This window comes from Panthera uncia, chromosome A2, assembly GCF_023721935.1.
Source record: "Panthera uncia isolate 11264 chromosome A2, Puncia_PCG_1.0, whole genome shotgun sequence".
Taxonomy (NCBI): Eukaryota; Metazoa; Chordata; class Mammalia; order Carnivora; family Felidae; genus Panthera; species Panthera uncia.
The window spans coordinates 11335552-11354432 of record NC_064816.1 but is presented as its reverse complement, the minus strand read 5'-3'; the positions used below and the strand labels follow the sequence as shown (position 1 = coordinate 11354432).

At 50.5% G+C, this 18881-nt stretch overlaps 1 protein-coding gene across 11 annotated transcripts in view; it reads right to left on the bottom strand.

Moving 5' to 3' along the window:
• The window catches only part of CA2H19orf44 (chromosome A2 C19orf44 homolog), a 21268-nt gene extending 2474 nt beyond the window's left edge, over positions 1–18794 (bottom strand). For 4 of the 11 annotated variants that reach the window (XM_049640141.1, XM_049640133.1, XM_049640140.1 and 1 more), the window contains exons 1-10: positions 18686–18792; positions 17114–17310; positions 16937–17016; positions 15226–15322; positions 13019–13781; positions 10618–10930; positions 5313–5386; positions 3959–4373; positions 2513–2608; positions 292–458 (exon numbers count right to left, since the gene is read on the bottom strand). In XM_049640141.1, the coding sequence (XP_049496098.1) occupies positions 292–458; positions 2513–2608; positions 3959–4373; positions 5313–5386; positions 10618–10930; positions 13019–13780 (1827 nt within the window). In that variant the 5' untranslated portion in view covers position 13781; positions 15226–15322; positions 16937–17016; positions 17114–17310; positions 18686–18792. The other 7 variants (XM_049640135.1, XM_049640134.1, XM_049640143.1 and 4 more) reach the window with 7 other exon arrangements.
• Between the last annotated feature and the right edge of the window lie 87 nt (positions 18795–18881).

Genomic DNA, 18881 nt, shown 5'->3' with positions numbered 1-18881 from the left:
CAGGGCTGGGCAGAGCTTGGGGACGGGTCTGCAGAGGGACAGGAGCCCCCACCGAGGAGGTCCCCTTTGCTCCAAGGTCACACACAGCCTAGCCAGCCGCAGCCCGCGCCAGGCTGCCTCTCGCTGCCCCCGTCCCATACTGCTCTCGCCAAGGACGAGGACAGCTCCTTTCCCTAGGACTGTAGGTGACTGGGCCCACGGTGTCCCTGCTGCCCAGGCTGAGCCCTGTCCCCCTTCGCGTGCAAAGGCCCCTGCCCTCTCTCCCAGGAAGGGGGTGTGTGCTGCGGTCACCTGTTTGGTTTCCTCCAGGGTGTGGTAGTGGAAGGAGTCTCGGTCCAGGGACTGCAGGAGGGACATGTGCAGGTGCCGGCTGGCCTCCACGAACTGCTGCGTCAGGCTCAGCTGCTGCTTCAGCATGTCGTTGAGCGCCAACGCGGCCGGGCTGTAAGCTGTCAGGGCTGTACCAGCTCCGTGTCACTCCGCCCACCTGCCCGCCTGTCTCCCCAAGGGTGAGGCTCTGGGCCACCCCCCCCCCCGCCCTCACCCCGCCCTCAGCAGCGTCCCCGCAGGGCCAAGGGGGGCTGCCTTCTGGAAGTGCTGCCACCAGAAACACTGCTGTCTGCGGGCTTGTGTGGGACCCTCAGGAGCTGCACGTGGGATGCTCGGCTCCCAGGCAGAAACGGAAGCCTCAACTAAACGTCCCACCCGCGGGAAGAAGTCTAGGAAACCCCAAGTTCTGCAACCGCACGATGTGAATCCTGATCGCACCACTGAGCCGGACACTGAAAAACGGGTAAGAGGAGGGGCGCCTGGGGGGCTCAGTCGGCTAAGCGTCGTGGCCCTTGGTTTCGGCTCAGGTCATGATCTTGCGGTTCGTGAGTTCCAGCCCCACGTCGGGCTCCGTACTGACAGTGCGGAGCCTGCGTGGGATTCTCTCTCTCCCTCTGCCTCCCCCAACTTGTGCCGTCTCTGTCTCGAATAAACTCTTAAAGAAATGGGTAAGAGGGTAAATCCTGTTATGTATCTTTAAACATAAAACTAAAATACTTAAAATTAAAAATACAATTAAAGGGGCTCCTGGGTGGCTCAGTCGATTAAGCGTCTGACTCTTGGTCTCAGCTCAGGTCGCGATCTCATGGTGCGTAGGATTGAGCTGACAGCACAGAGCCTGCTTGGGATTCTCTCCCTGCCCCTTCCCTGCGTGCGCTGTCTCTCTCTCTCTCTCAAGAATAAATAAGTAAGGGGCGCCTGGGTGGCACAGTCGGTTAAGCGTCCGACTTCAGCCAGGTCACGATCTCGCGGTCCGTGAGTTCGAGCCCCGCGTCGGGCTCTGGGCTGATGGCTCGGAGCCTGGAGCCCGTTTCCGATTCTGTGTCTCCCTCTCTCTCTGCCCCTCCCCCGTTCATGCTCTGTCTCTCTCTGTCCCAAAAATAAATAAAAAATGTTGAAAAAAAAAAAAAAAAAGAATAAATAAGTAAACTTTGAAAAGTACAATTAAAAATAAAAATAAAAGTTTTAATTAAATTCAAAATATGTTGAAAAGTGGAAGCTGTGTAACTGTTAGAAATGATCATTGTCAGACTACAAGAGAACAGAAAAATCTCTGAGGTAATAGCAAGCTAAATGGAAGAGTTTTTTGAAAGGATACCAACATTTCAATTGTTACAACCTGTGCATTTTAACGTCTTCATCTTTAAAAAAATTGAAAATGGCAGGGGCGCCTAGGCTCAAGTCGGCTAAGCAGTCGACTTCGGCTCAGGTCATGATCTCACGGTCCGTGAGTCCGAGCCCCGCGTCGGGCTCTGTGCTGACAGCTCGGAGCCTGGAGCCTGTTTCAGCTTCTGTGTCTCCCTCTCTCTCTGCTCCTCCCCACTCATACTCTGTCTCTCTCAAAACCAAATAAACGTTAAAAAAATTGTTTTGTTTTTAATTGAAAAGGGAAAAAAACCCCCAAAAACCCAAGTCCTAGATGGACCTTTGTTTGTGCCCCGTGAGCCACCAGTGGCCCCGTGGGGACCTGACGCGGCCTGGGCTCCCTCAGCAGCTTCTGGGAGGGCCTTCCCCCTGCCCCAGGCTGGACCGGGCCTCCCTAGGACCCCACAACTCCCCCAGACTCTGAAAGGAGTCCAGGCCTGTGGCCGCCACGCTGGCTCACACTCAGGACCTGCCGAGCGTCTTCAGGGGAAAAAGCACCATGTATTCTGGACGCGAAGCCTCAGAGGGGAGCGCGCAAAATAAAAGTGCGGCGGGGGTGGGGGGCCTAGAGGTGTGTTACTCCCAACATTCCTGTCTTATCCGACACGGGTGTCCTTTGGCAACACGGACCAAAGGTTCTCAGACACCCAGTCTGTCATCAGGGGTCCCAGGAACCGGGGCAGTTGACTGTGACCATGTCGCCAACAGACTCCCCAAACCCAGCACTGAAGCGGGGCAGCAGCCCTCCCGGCGGGGGCAGCCCTGCAGCTAAGATGCGTCCGCTTCACCGCAAGGACCCGCTGAGCGGTACTGTTACCTTCTATGGAGTCCGCGCTGACGACGTGGCTGGCAATGGGCACGGGGTCCACGTAGGCACCTCCCAGAGCCGGTCCGACGGCCGCCACACCGGGCCCTGTCCCAGAGACAGAGGGGGAGGGGCCGGTGGGCAGGATTCAGAGCGACTTTCATCAACGGATGAAATAAGCTACACGAGTCTGTGCTTTCCTCTCCCGAACAGGACAGCCGCCTTCTTGCTTTGTTAACCTCCTTTACGATTTCCCCGAACCTGCTCCGTCTTCCTGGAGGCGTCTCCTGGTACAAGTCTGCTGAGCGGGCTCAAGCCATCACCGCAGTCCGTGACATCATGCCCTCCCCTCCTTCTCCCCTCCATCCTTGGGGCCACACGAAGGCTTCGGAATGTTCCCGGGACTCTGATAAGCTGGTTGATTTAGACTGCTGTTTTCCTCTTTCGATATCAGGCCTAGTCGAGGAAAACGGCACCAGCTGGGTTTTACCAAAGGGCTCTTTAAGTCGCAAAATAATAGAGACAGAAACGCGCACATTTGTCAACAGGCTACGTTGTCAGGCAGCGGGAGGATGTGGAGAGGAGCACAGAGGCTTCTACGTCAGAACTGGGCCTCCACTACCCTCGAAGGCCTTCTAGTGATCTGACTTGGCACATCTGACTGGCTTTCCTCCCCGAGAAATGAGAAAATGGTCATGACCTACCCCAGCGTGCAGCCCAGGCTGAGACACGGCTAAGCCCCCCTGAATCAAAATGAATACAGCAGGTGAGAGTGTTACGCCCTCGTGCAGTCCAGGAATAACCCTGGCTACGCTGTGGGCAGCCACCTAGGCGAGAAAAGAGAGCGGGGGGACGTTTAAAAGCAAGGGACCTTTCCACCCAGAAGGGCCAAGACTGAAACTGGAGACAAGACAGACGCCTGGAAACTCACAACGGCCATGAAGAGCAATGTCCCCTGCACCACAGAAGAGAATCCACCACAACACACCGCACCGGGACCCCCAAGCCACCTGAGGACTCGCCGTCCCAGGTGGTGGTCCCACGCTCAGTGCCGTCCCCAGGCTCGCCCTGGGCACCGCCAACATTTGGGGCTGGGTCATCTCCTGGCAGGGCCAGCCTGGGCACCGCAGGACGCTGGGCAGCATCCCTGGCCTCTACCCAGTCATGACAGCCGGAACTGGCTCCAACCTCGCTGAGGTCCCCCGGGGGCAGGCTCACCACAGCTGAGAACCACCGCCTTAGTCCCTGATTCTGAAACCTTTCCGGAGGTTTTAGAGCTCGGGAGGCAGTGGGAGACACCCAGGGCGGCTGCCCCTCATCGTTGCAAGAGGGAACGGGGCACCGAGGCCCCCCAGCTGGTTAATAATGACAGACACTGAAGCCTTCGTCATGCTTCCAAGGATGCCCGCGGCACGCGCCCTGGGAGCCGGCGCCTCCCCCCGGGGCCCGCACACTTACCCTCCACCCACTGGTAGGTGAAGGCGGGCTCGAGGGTCTGCACAGCCGTCTCCTTCATGATGACTCTTGTAACGTCCCCGACTTGCTTTTTCCAAGGCTTGAGCGTTGGCAGGGGAAGGTCTGTCTTCAGGCTTGCAGAGAATTCTGACAGAGTGTCCAGCGTCCTTTCAGGAGACTCGGAACGGGCCCTTGACTCGGATGCTGTCGAATTTGGGGATTTTTCAAAATCTTCTGAGTAAGCCGAGCTCACTGTGCTGGCCGTGGGCTCCTGAGACGTTGGCCTCGGGCTGGAAGCATCCTCAGGCCCGGCAGAGGAAGCCGATGGCTCGCTCAGGCACTCTGAGACCTCGCTTCCAGTGGGAGGGCCCCCTGCCTGGGGACTTTGGCTGGATCCCTTTTCCCGCTGGCCTTCTTTCTAAAGGGAGGGTGACAGAGGTCACGGGAAAGTGGTTTCAAACGATCAACACGCTCAAAGTACCAACGCATTAGAATGGAGTGCAGGGTACCCAGGGGGCCCAGCAGGGAAGGGTCCACGCTGGTCCTTCAGGGGTTTTGAGCAGGCCCAGTACCATGAGCAATATTCTTGAGATGCTTTGGGGCTGCTGTATTTTAACACTGATGGTGTGAGCATGTGTAGGGGGCACGTGGTTGAAATCCGTTACAATGTCATTATTATGTATTATTAAAACAGTGCCTGCAGGTTCCATAGTGAGGAGGTTACTAATATGGCAAGAACCACAATGGGGCACTATGATGAGTACAGGTCAGCGCGGTGTTCTTATGGGGCAGTTTAAGTGGGACCCGCTTTTTTTCTTTTTTCTTTTTTTAAGTTTATTTACTACTTATTTTGAGAGAAAGGGACAGCATGAGTGGGGGAGGGGCAGAGAGGGAGAGAGAATCCACACTGTCAGCGCAGAGCCCCCACATGAGGCTCAGACTCACGAACTGTGAGATCGCGACCTGAGCCAAGGTCAAGAGTCGCACGCTCTGCCGACCGAGCCAGCCAGGCACCCCTAAGTGGGACCTGCTTTAATCACCTGCCACATTAACTAGCTTTATTCTGTTTTCACCTACATCAGGATCTCTCACCCGGGGCACTCCTGAGACCTGAAGCCTAAACACTCTTTGCAGTGGGGACTGTCCTGTGCATTGCAGGACACTGAGCGGCATCCCTGGCCGCCACCCACCAGACGCCGGCAGCAATCTCCACCCCAGTCACGATAATCAAAACTGTCTCCAGACCTGCCAAGGGTCCCCCGGGGGTTAGGTCAAGACCCACGGGCCTAAAGGAAGCACAATGCTACCAAGCGTCTCCACGTAACCTACCGTGAAATATTAAGTTGGCTGTACTCACTTTCCGTTCCAAGTCTGAGTTCTCACGGACAGCTGGAGCCAGATCATCGAGGGATAAAAGATTGATTCGAAAATCTGTAATTAAAAATGCAACATGACATTCACTCATTTACATACCACACGGTATTTACCATTATGTCATAGGCACTGGGCTAAGTGCTAAGAATAGAAACACAGAAGCGTGCAGTCTCGGTCCTTAATAAGCCAGCACAGGGATCTACACGTGTTTTCTCTAACTAGCAAATGGTTTCCACTTTGCACCCTAGACTGTACCACAGTTAGCTCTGTCGTTATGGTGCAAAAACCACCACAGACCACGTGTAAACAAATGGATGGGGCTGGGTTCCAATAAAGCTTCATTTCGGGGCACGTGGGTGGCTCAGTAGGTTAAGCGTCCAATTCTGGATTGTGGCTCAGGTCACGATCTCGCGGTTCGTGAGTTCAAGCCCCTGCATCGGGCTTGCTGCTGTCGGTGTAGGGCCCCCTTTGGATCCTCTGTACCCCTTTCTCTCTGCCCCTCCCCCCCAAAAATAAACATTTTAAGTGTTTTTAATGTTTATTTTTGAGACAGAAAGAGACAGAGCATGAGCAGGAGAGGGCCAGAGAGAGAGGGAGACACAGAATCCGAAGCAGCTCCAGGCTCTGAGCCGTCAGCACAGAGCCCAATGCGGGGCTCGAACTCACAGACCACGAGATCATGACCCGAGCCAAAGACAGACACTTAACCGGCTGAGCCACTCAGGCGCCCCAACAAATAAACATTAAGAAAAAAGCCTCTTTAGTTATAAAAACAGACACTGAGCCAGATGAGTAGATGACAGCAACACAGTAAAGAATGTGTGGTGCCCAGTGTGTGCAAGGTAGGGGGTGTGGGGTGTAGGGACAACTCAAGCAGACATAAAACTAGACCCGAAGTGTCGTAAGTTCCCACTTAAAGCAAGTTAAGGGCACAGGAGCCCAAGGAGAACCAGCATTCGGCATGCCAGCTGGCCAGTCGCCAGTGCCTGAGACTTGGGAGTCTAGAATCCTCTGTGGAGTTCTGGTGTTCCAAACAGACCTCTGGGAACCCAACAGATGAGCCCACTCCTCTAGGTGGGTGGGCAGTGGACATCGGCCAAAGTTGGCAGCAACTTCTATTGCACAGTTCAGTTCAGGCCCTGAAACACGGACAGGGGGCGGGGTGAGAGAGAGAGAGAGAGAGAGAGAGAGAGAGTAAGTTGGAAGGAACAGGCAAGAGTAGGGTCCTCTGGGCAGCAGGCACAGGGCTGGATGCGGGAGAGAGAGAGAGAGAGAGACAGAGGGAAGTCCACACCACCTGCCCCCCGCACCTGCCCATCCTAAGCCCTAGAGTGAATCCCCGTCACCCCAGTCCTGGGGGCTCACGTCTCCTCCGAGCTCTCTGCTTCTGTCACTGCCATTCACGTGGCAGGCAGGTCCAGAGACACATCCCTGGACAAAGCGTCTGAACTAAAAGGCATCCGGCTGGCCCAGAGCAAAGGCATAGGGGTGATTCTGAACTTGAGCACTTGGGAACAGCGTTGGCGCTGGCCGAGGAACATTACCGTCATGTAGGCCAACCCTAGCACGCACGCGCCTCCTGTAGCAGAGGGCCAGCTGAGGGGCTTCACAGCCACTTCTGTGGCTCTGCCCCCACTTGACGGATGAGAAAACTGAGGCACAAAGCGCCCGAGACTGCACAACCGGTAAGAGGCAGGGCCAGGACGCCCACCCAGCTACGTCAGACTCAGAATGTGCTCACCACTGCCAGCTGCCTCCCTCCCTCGAAGCTACATCTGGACAAGGGAGGGCAGGGGCTGGCCACCAGGAGAGGCCCCTCCAGGCCAGCAGTGAGGACAGAAGGGCTGCCGGGACCGGCAGTGTGGACAAACAGCAGAAACCTGGGTCTGTCACCTGCCCCACCAGCCTATACCCGTCTTCCCATCCACGTGATGAGGGAGGTGACATGGGGCCAGGGGAGCAGGGACACCCACTTACTAAACTCTCGGGCCCAAGGATCAGAGCCACTGAGGGAGCTCAAAGGGGTATCTCACGTCGGCAGCCAAGAGCCCATCCCCCTGCGTTCTCCGACCCTAACAAGGGCACCGGAAGGAACCACCCTTCATGGCAATACTTCCCCTCAAACCCCACCCCGATAGAGCTTCTACTGCTGACCTCCCGGGGCATGAACACCCACGTTAGTCTGTGATGGGATTCAGGACACGCTACCCCAAAATACAGCACCTTGGCCTACTGAATATCTCAGATGGGAGGGAACTTGAACATGGCACGTGCTGCAAGAATCCTCTGCCCTTCTCCCTTGACCTGCTGCAAGGGTCTCATGTGAGAAGTGCACCCCCCGCCGCCACCCAGAGGAAAGGAGCATCCCGTTTCCAAGACAGAGGGACCCCAAGAGGAATCACAGCAGGCCTCGCCAAGTCTGGCCCCGTTTACCACCCTTAGCTCGTTTCCTTTTGTCTGATCACGTTTTTCCAGTACCTTCCACTCCTCATCGAGCCTAGAGTAAAAACGCTCACACACTTAACTGTTTTTTTTTTTTTTTTTCCAGGTCTGGTTTCCTTAGGAAGGCTCTGTGTCCCATAAAACTTACGTTGAATATTTAACATCTATTTAATAACTGTATGCTTTTCTCTCAATCTGTCTTTTGTTGCAGAGCTCCCACCAGGAACGTAGAAGGGTAGCAGGAAGAAGCTCTTTTTTCATCCCCTACCAGAGTCACGAGCTACGGGTCACCCAGCGCACAGGGGGCAGGGCTTGTGTTGGCCTGTTTGCCATCGTCTTCTTGCTAACACCACCCTTGCCACGTGCCAGTGCCCAGCACGCCCTCAAGACACAGTTTAGGGGCGCCTGGGTGGCTCCGTCAGTCGTGCGTCCAACTTCGGCTCAGGTCATGATCTCACAGTTCGTGGGTTCGAGCCCCGCGTCGGGCTCTGTGCTGACAGCTCAGAGCCTGGAGCCTGCTTCAGATCCTGGGTCTCCCTCTCTCTCTGCCCCTCCCTGGCTCATGCTCTGTCTCTCTGTCTCTCAAAAATAAACATTAAAAATAAATAAATAAATAAAGACATTTTAATTTGGGTCTCACAATGAAGCACCCCAGAGGGAAGACATTAAGTGTTGGGTATACATCTTTTCTCTTTCTCCTTTCTTTCTTAAATATGTGTAATATTGGGATAAAAATAATATTGAATAATTTGAAATAACAGAAGTGTCTAATTGTGACTGGTTAGAGATTTACTCCCTTTTCTGAATATAAAAAGGAAAGGAGGTAAATTCCTCTTTCACCAAAAGAAAAATCGCGTTGCCTTTTTGTCGTATGTGGCTCTAGGATTTTGTTTTCAGGTTATTGCTCTGTAATTGGTCAGGGTTACTGAATGAAAACACTAAAGACAGAACATGGCACAAAAACAGACACTCAGATCAATGGAACAGAATAGAGAACCCAGAAATGGACCCACAAACGTATGGCCAGCTAATCTTTGACAAAGCAGGAAAGAATATCCAATGGAAAAAAGACAGTCTCTTCAGCAACTGGTGCTGGGAAAACTGGACAGCCACAGGCAGAAAAATGAACCTGGATCACTTTCTTACATGATACACAAAAATAAACTCACAATGGATGAAAAACCTAAACATAAGACAGGAAACCATCAAAATCTTTGAGAAGAAAGCAGGCAAAAACCTCTTTGACCTTGGCCACAGCAACTTCTTACTCATCACGTCTCCAGAAGCAAGGGAAACAAAAACAAACATGAACTATTGGGACCTCATCAAAAGAAAAAGCTTCTGCGAAGGAAACCATCAGCAAAACTAAAAACCGACGGAATGGGAGAAGATATTTGCAAACGACATATCAGATAAAGGGTTAGTATCCAAAATCTATAAAGAACTTATCAAACTCAACACCCAAAATACAACCCAGTGAAGAAATGGGCAAAAGACATGAATAGACACTTCTTCAAAGAAGACATCCAGATGGCTAACAGACACATGAAAAAATGCTCAAAATCACTCATCATCAGGGAAATACAAATCAAAACCACAATGAGATACCACCTCACACCAGTCAGAGTGGCTAAAATAAAAACTCAGGCAACAACAGATGTTGGCAAGGATGCACAGAAAGAGGATCTCTTTTGCATTGTTGGTGGGAATGCAAGTTGGTGCAGCCACTCTGGAAAACAGTATGGAGGTTCCTCAAAAAACTAAAAATAGAACTACCCTACGACCCAGCAATTGCACTACTAGGTATTTATCCAAGGGATACAGGTGTGCTGTTTCAAAGGGGCACATGCACCCCCATGTTTATAGCAGCACTATCGACAATAGCCAAAGTATGGAAAGAGCCCACATGTCCATTGATGGATGAATGGATAAAGAAGATGTATACATATATATATGGCCAGAGTTCATTCTTTTTGATTGCTGAGTAATACTCCATTGTATATATGTGTGTGTGTGTGTGTATGTGTGTGTGTGTGTGTACATATACATATATATATGTGTGTGTATATATACACACACACACACACACACACACATATATGGAGGGACCAAGTCTCTCTCACACACACACACACACACACACACACATATATATATATACACGTGTATATATATGTGTGTGTGTGTGTGTGTGTGTGTGTCTGTGTGTATACATACATATATATATATACACTCCATTGTATGTGTGTGTGTATGTGTGCATGTTTATATATATATATATATATATATATGCACACATACAATGGAGTATTACTCAGCAATCAAAAAGAATGAAATCTTGCCATTCGCAACTATGTGGATGGACTAGAGAGTATTATGCTAAGCGAAATTAGAGAAAAACATATCATATGACTTCACTCTTTTAAGGACTTTAAGACACAAAACAGATGAATATAAGGGAAGGGAAGCAAAAATAATATAAAAACAGAGAGAGGGACAAAACTAAGAGACTCTTAAATATGGAGAACAAACAGGGTTACTGGGGGGGGGGGGGGGGGGGGGGGGGTAAATGGGTAAGAGGCATTAAGGAATCTACTCCTGGAATCACTGTTGTACCATATGCTAACTAACCTGGATGTAAATTAAAAAAAAAAAAAAAAAAAAAAAAAAAGGAGCAAAAATCTGACTTGGCTCCTCCACCAGGAAAGGTGGTCAGGAAGTAGAGGGGGTGGCATGACCAATGCGTTCCCCACGGCAATACCCAGTGACCCCCCCCCCCAGGGACCCTCTAGGTGGTCTTGCCCTTCCTGCCTAGGGTGACAGGTGGGCACAGGGCCATGGGTTACCATTCAGGCTGTCATCGGCAGCTTCTGAGGGCGACTGATCGTGAGGCTCAGGCTCACTCCTTCCGGGGGAGAGCTTGCCATGTGGCGTCATGGAGGCTGATTTTGAAAAGGTGCCAGTGATGGACAGTGATGCTGTGCAGGCGGCTGCGTCCCCTGAAGCGTGAGTCTGTGGGGAGCGAGCTTTTGAGCGCGTGCTGCGAAGGGTCCCGTCTGCTGACTGTGAGGCTGGCAGACATGATGTCCGAAATGGCTTTGGGCCGGGAGGTTCCTCACTGGGTAGTGAAAGGATTCTTGGTTGAGTTGGGATCTGATCCTACTTTGGCGGAAATAAATGAAATTAATTATCAAACAGGTGACAAGGAAGTCCTTATCACTGAATAATGCGGCCAGAGTAGGGCGGGCCAAGGATTGGCGATCAAAGAGTTCTCTCTCTCTGGGCCCCTTTCTTTCTCTCCCTTCATCTCTAGAAGTCCAGGTACAACATTTAGACGAGATAATATTGGGACTGCAGTGCAGAAACACTGCACAAATAATCAGAAATATCACATGGCTTTCAAACAAATTTGGTTAATTACACCGTTTCTAAATTAAGGCCCCTGAGCGCATGATCTAGGAAAGCCTGAGCCTGCAGCAGAATCAAAATAAATGGGCAGATTTTTCCCCCTTAAAATGCAGCCTTTCCATCACTTTATACCCACTAAGATGGCTCCAGTAACAAGTGCTAGCTCTAATAACCAGCGTTGGAGAGGGTGTGGAGAAACTGGAACCCTCGTGCACTGTGGCCGGGAACGCAAAACGGCGCAGCTGCTTTGGAAAAGTTTGGCACTGCTTCAGTAAGTCACACAGAGAATTACCACAGGACCCGGTAATTCCGCTGGTAGGGAGAGCCCCAAAAATTGAAAACAGGGACTCAGACAGATACGTGTACACAAATGCTCCTAACAGCACTATTCACAAATAGCCAAAGGGTGGAAAAGACCCAAATGCCCATCAGTGGATGGTGGATACAGAAGATGTAGTATATTGACACAATGGAGTATTACTCGGCCATGAAAAGGAAGGAAACACTGACTCCTGTTACGATGTGGAGGAACCTCGAAAACATTATGCTCAGAAAAGCTGCCAGTCACATAGGACCACGTACTGGATGATTCCGTGCATGTGAAATGTCCAGAACAGGCAAATTCACGGACACAGAAAGCTGATTAGTAATTTTCAGGTGCTGGAGGGAGGGGAAAACAAGGAATGATCATTTAACAGGTACAGGGTCTCCTCAGGGGTTGATGGAAACGTTCTGGAATTAGAGGTAGTACACTGGCACGACATCATGAATGGACTAAATGGCACTGAACCGTTTGTTTTAAAAATGTTAATTTGAGGGATGACTGGATGGCTCAGTCGGCTAAGCATCCGACTCTTGATTTCAGCTCAGGTCTTGATCTCCCGGTTTGTGGGTTCGAGCCCTGAGCTGGGCTCTGTGCTGACAGTGTGGGAACCTGCTTGAGATCCTCTCTCTCCCTCTCTCTCTGTTGCTCGAGCTCTCTCTCTCTCTCTCAAAATAAATATATAAACTTTAAAAAATAAAAAAGGAACGAAAGTAAAAATGTGGATTTTAGATTATGTGAATTTCATCTCAATTTTGAAAAAACAGAAACGCAGCTGTCCCAAGTTTCCTGTGCGGCACCACGATCCGTCATACAAAGTGCAGGCCTGCGCTGCGCACACTTACTCCAGATATTGCAAAACTGCCTAATGTCCCAAACCCTGTCACCTCACGTCAGGCCCAAAACAGGCAGCCGTGGTTGGCTGGAGGCCAACGGTTCCTTGTCAAATCCCTTCCTCAAGTAGCTTACGGGTGACAGCTGCTGTCAAACCTTTGTAAAGCGCTGTGACACACAGTGCAGACGCGAAGCTTGGTTAAGAATAAATACACGCAGGGGCACCCGGGTGGCTCAGTCGGTTAAGCTTCCAACTTCGGCTCAGGTCATGATCTCACGGTTCATGGGTTCGAGCCCCGCGATAGGCTCTGTGCTGACAGCTCAGAGCCTGGAGCCTGCTTTGGAGTCTGTGTCTCCCTCGCTCTCTGCCCCTCCCCCGCTCACATTCTGTCTCTCTCTCTCTCAAAAATAAACATTAAAACAACAAAGAATAAATACATGCAGGGGAGCCTGGGTGGCTCAGTCGGTTAAGCGTCTGACTTCGGCTCAGGTCACAGTCTCACAGTTCGTGAATTTGAGCCCCGTGTCGGGCTCTGGGCTGACAGCTCACAGCCTGGAGCCTGCTTCGGATTCTGTCTCTCGTCTCTGCCCCTCCCCAACTCATGTGTGCTCGCTCCCTCTCTCTCTCTCTCACAAAAAAAAAAATAAAAAAAAAAAAAAAAAAAGAATACGTAAAAACTTACCGAGAATACTTTTGTTTGTTCTTTCTCACTGACTTTGGAGCTGATGAAACGCCGATTCGTGTATGTTTCTTTTTCTCTAGAAGATTCTATCAAGCCTCCTAGCAACTCTTTCATTTCCTCCTCATCGCTGTCTGGAGAATCTAGTTTTCTAGTGGGTTTTTTCTCTTTGGGTGTTTGAAAACTCCTCTCTTTTCCACAATGTGTTTCAGGGAACCCATTTTCAACGCGTGGTTCCCTCTTCTTTAGAAACCTACTGACCTTCCCACTCTGTGTGCCGCTCCCGGCCGTGGGAGTTTCATGGGCTTGTTTCTGGGTTTTCTCTGGGCCGTGTGAGGAAAGTCCGACTGTGCTCCTGGGAAGGGCTGTATCTGCGCTCCTCGGAAGACTGTCCTCGGGGGTCTTCAGGTCAGATTCCACATCAGACAAATCCGCCTGAGCTTTCCGATTCATGATCTTGGTTTCCAGCTGAGTCAGTTTTGTGAGCGCAGCGCTGGCCCTGAGCTTCGAGGCAGTGATCGGGGGTCTCCCCGAAGACAGTCTGAGCCCACCCTCCACAACAGCATTCTCTTTCGGGAGTGAGTATTTTACACCCATAGTTGGGTGTCCTTTGAGAAATCTGCTGCGGCCGGGTGCTATTTGGGTAAGACTTCTACCGATTTTCAAGTTTCTGATTTCTTCCATTTTTGAATCCTCTAAGGAAAGATCACTAAAATCACCAAAAATATTGCGCATGGGATGGCCGGTTCTTCTTCTGGAAGCCATTCTGCGGGGGGGGGGGGGGGGGGGGTTGGTGAAGAAAGAAAACTTAGAGTAAGAATATCTACCTGGTGTTCATACCATGCATTCAAATCTCTCAAGGCCTCCCATTTTATTTATTTAAAGTTTATTTGTTTTTGAGAGAGACATACACAGCGAGCAGGGGAGGGGCAGAGAGAGAGAGGGAGAGAGAATCCCAGGCAAGCTCCACAAGGTCGGCGCGGAGCCTGATGTGGGGCTCGAACTCACAAAACTGTGAGATCATGACCTGAGCCGAAACCAAGAGTCAGTCGCTTAACTGACTGAGCCACCCAGGCGCCCCTCAGCACCTCCCATTTTAAAGATCAAACCTTTCTTTGCAGTCTGCCTGAAGCGCTCCCTTCAAGCCCCATGATGGCAATGAAAATGTCAACACCCAGTACCACTGGCTGAATTGCCGTTCAATGCCAGGTCTTTTTTGACATTTACTTAAATTCAAATTAGTTAACACGTAGCGTGGTATTGCTTTCAGCAGAATTTAGTAATTTATCGCTTACATATAACACCCCGTGCTCATCCGAACAAGCGACCTCCTTAATGCCCATCACCCATCTAGCCCATCCGCCCACCCACCTCCCCTCCAGCAACCCTCAGTTTGTTCTCAGCGTTTAAGAGTCTCTTAGGGTTTGCCTGATGCCAAGCTCTTAAAGGAGACACGTTGCACGTCAGACAGAAGAGCCAGAGCCTCTCAGCCTCCAACAGTGAGCCTGGCGCTCTGCTCAGAGCTGTATTATCTGTTTTAATCCTCACGCAACCTTGAGGCAGCTAGTGTCACCTCCCCCCGCCAAATCCCGTTTTAAAGAGGAGGTGAAAGAAATAAAAGCACCTGAAGGTTAGGTCACCGGTTAAGGTCACCGGTCAAGGTCCCCTGGCTGGTGAGCAACAGAACCAAATTCAAAGCTCAGGTCTGATTCCAAAGGCCCCCTTGTTCCCGACAGAGCTCCACTGCCTGGCCAGTGACACGACCACTACTCCAGGAGTCCTACTCCCCACTGGCTCCCCACATCAGCGCTCCTCTATCCAAGTATCCTCAGCTGTCTCACAAGGAACTGCTTAACATCAGCCTGTATTTAAGGACCCTCCCCTCCGCAGAAAATCTCACTTCACTTTAAGGGTAAAAACCACCTGGGGTGCCTGGGTGGCTCAGTCGGTTGAACGTCTGACTTCGGCTCAGGCCGTGGTCTTGCAGTTTGTGAGTTCGGGCCCCGCGTCAGGCTCTGTGCTAACAAACAGCTCAGAGCCTAGAGCCTCCTTCGGATTCTCTCTCTCTCCCCCTCCACTGCTCATGCTCTGCCTCTCTCTCTCAAAAATAAATAAATGTTAAAAAAAAATGTTTTAAAAATAAAGTTTAAGGGTAAAAACCACGGTCCTGGAAGGGTGGAGGGGCTACAGACGGACACAGCAGCACCCACCCAATGTTGATCACATGTTGTGCGCACACACTGGTGAACAGCCTTCAGCAGGGCGGGGTCAGTGCTTTTATCATATTCTCAGTGTTCCTGCGTGCCCCTGAAAGAATAAAAATGACCCACCCCAAGATTTAAAAAGGTTTCAAAGAAGTTTAAAGTCTCAAAAAAAAAAAAACATGGAAAAATATGGCATGGGTGGCTGTGCGTTTGCTGCAGCCCCTTTAGTAAGGAACTCAGCAACAGCAACGAAAATGTGAAAAGCAGAGGCCCGGCACCCGGGCAATTGGAATTTGCCTCCGATTACACTCTCAAATGCACATTGATGTGTATGCGCGAGGAATGTCATGGCAGCATCGTCTGTACCCCTCAAGCGCTTGAACCCATCCGTAAAGAGCCGGGGAAATCCAGAAGACCACGTGCAGACAAGCGAGTGCTACGCAGCCGTGAAAAAGCAGTGAGGGAGATCTGTGTGCATAATGTCGTCTCCAGCGTAGTATGTGAGGCAGAAAAGACCAGGTGCACAACCACTGCTCGTTTCCATCCTGTTTGAGTGTTTTAACAAGGCCAAGTGTTATTTTGTTGTTTAAAAAGAATTCACTGTGAGACCTGAAGGAGCCTTTTTTCCCATCCCTGTCCACTTGGAAAACAATCTTACGAGGATTACCAGATTAAATACAGGACACCCGGGATGTGAATTTAAGATAAAGACTAAATAATTTTTTTTAAGAGAGAGCGTGTAAGCAGGGTAGAGAAGCAAAGGGGGAGAGAGAGAATCTTTTTTTTTTTTTTTTTAAGTTTATGTACTTATTTTGAGAGAGAAAGCAAGAGCACACACACGCCAGCAGGGGAGGAACAAAGAGAGGAGAGAGAGAGAATCCCAAGCAGGCTCTGCGCTGTCAGCACAGAGCTGGACACAGAGCTCGAACCCGCAAACTGTGAGATCATGACCTGAGCCGAAACCAAGAGTTGGACTCTTAACCAAGTAAGCCACCCTGACACCCGGGGTGAAAGAATCTTAAGCAGGCTCCATACTCAGCACGGAGCCAAATGCGGGGCTCGATCTCACAAGCCTGGGATCGTGACCAAGAGTCGGACGATCAACTGACTGAGCCACCCAGGTGCCCCAATAATTGTTAAAATAGAAGTATGACCCACATATTTTTATGCTAAAAAGTAGTATGTTCCAAATAATTTCATACTAAAAAATTATTGGTTGTTTATCTCAAATTCAAATTCAACTGGGTGTCCCATACTTTTATTTGTAAAATCTGGCAACCGTCTGTCTTATGCACCTTTCAGAGCTGAACTCAGGGGCACCGAGGTGGCTCAGTCCATTAAGTGTCTGATTCTTGATTTCAGCTCAGGTCACGATCTCACGGTTCGTGAGTTCCAGCCTGGCATCGGGCTCTGTGCTGACACCGTGGAGCCTGGTCGAGATTCTCTCTCTTCCCCTCTCTCTGCCCCTTCCCTGCACTTGCTCTATGTCTGAAAATAAATAAACTTGTTAAAAAAAAAAAAAAAGCTGAACTCAAATGTTTTGTGAGAGGAAAAACATTGAACCCAGCCCTAAGATTCTGTCTGCAGAAGAGTGAATCGTTTTTCTTTGACTCTGTTTTTCTGCGTGGCGTACCTGCTTGCTCATCCCCATCTGGGTACTTAGAGTGCCTGGCACAGGCCTGACCACAGGGGTCAGTGAAGGCAAAACCAACCACACCTGACAGAAACAGTGCAGGAGTCCTAGCCTGTGTGACGCTGGGCAAGTTACTTGACCACTCTGTGCTTCGGCTTGCTCATCTGTAAAACGATGACAATTATTCCCTTCATAAGATTCCTATGTTCATTGTAGGACATGGAATAAATGGTAAGATTTAGATAATAGTGTTTGGAATACCTGCATTAGCGGGCTTTTAGCAGGAAGGACGTGGTAAAGAGGAAGTAGAGACTGCTGGAACGTCAACAGCTACCTTGGTTGATATTTTTCTAACCGAGGCTCAGGAGGTGACTCAGCCCCCACCATTCTGTGGGTCAGAGGGAAAGCCCGACCACCAGGCCAGGTTTAACAGCGTCTAGTTTTTCTGAAAAGTTTCCCTAGGTTTAAAAATAAATCAACAATGGTTACAAAGGCAAGTTTTATGTTCTATCCATTTCATCACAACTAAAATCGGTATATTTTTAAAACACAATTAAAAATAAACCTATGGGCAAAGGATACGAACAGATACCTCGCTGAAAAAAAAAGAAAACATACAAATGGCCAATAAGCACATGAAACCATGTTCAACATCACTAGCCATTAGGCAAATGCAAACCAAAACCACCAGATCCCAGTTCCCAGCCACTAGAATGCCTACAATCAAAACCACAGATGGGGCGCCTGGGTGGCTCAGTCGGTTAAGTATCCAACTTCGGCTCAGATCATGATCTCACGGTTTGTGAGTTAAGCCTGAGTCTGGGCTCTGTGCTTACAGGGTGGAGCCTGGAGCCTGCTTCGGATTCTGTGTCTCCCTCCCTCTCTGCCCGTCCCCCACTCGCATTCTGTCTCTCTCTCAAAAATAAACATCAAAAAAATAAATTAAAAAACTAGAAACTGTAGATAATAACAAGTGTTGCTGAGGATGTGAAGAAATTGGTGCCCTCATACACGGTCATGGAGCATTACAATGGTACAGTCACCAATTTGGAAAACAGTCTGGCAGTTCCCCTGTAGCCAAAGGTGCTTGAAATGTATGCAAATGTTCATATTAATTATTATTCATAGTAGGCAAAAAGTGGAAACAACCCAAAAGTCCGTTAACTAGTGAATGGATAAGAACCGAGGTCCATCCATCCAATGAAATACTATTCAGCATTAAAAAAAAGAATATGGATACATACAACAACATGCATGCATACATCTCGGACACATCATGCTAAGGGAAAGTAACCACATACTGTATGACCTCATTCATAAGGATCATCCAGAAAACGCAACTTTATAGTCAGAAAGCGCATCAATGGTTGCCTGGGGCTGGGAGGAGGAGCGAGGAGGGACTGCAAAGGGCCAGGAGTGATATCCTTGGGTAGACAGAAAAGTTCTAAAGCTGGATCTTGGTGACGCTTGCCCCACTTAGCAAACTTATTAAAGTAACAGAGTTGTGCACTTACAAGGGGTGGATTGTACGGTAGGTAAACGCATCCTCAATAAAGTTGTTAAAGATAAATAAACCTAACTTTGAACACACAGGCGCCTCTCACCCCATCGGGCTCTTCCCACCCCCCCCAACTGCCCCCCGCTCCCCACCACCGGCCTGGAGCGACCCACCCCGGCCCACGATCCCAAATGGGCCCCGACGGGGAACCAGGCGTGAGGCCCCTACCCTCCCTCAGCCCGACAAGCCCAGCTCCAGAACGTTCCCCATTTCCCGCAACTCCTCTCCCAAATCCGGTCGCCAAGCCCGGCAGCAACCGGGCCAACCCCGCCAACCTCGTCCCACGATGTCCATCCGCAGAGGCCGTCGCTGCGCTCCCGGCTAGACACTCCGGCCGGATGGGACCGTTGCCCCCGGCAACTGCGCCAGGGCGGAAGAGACTACATATCCCAGAGCGCGCCGCGCCCCGAGGACCAATGGGGCCTCACGTCATAATCGCGGCGCGTCGGGAGGGTGGTAGTGCCTGGGCGG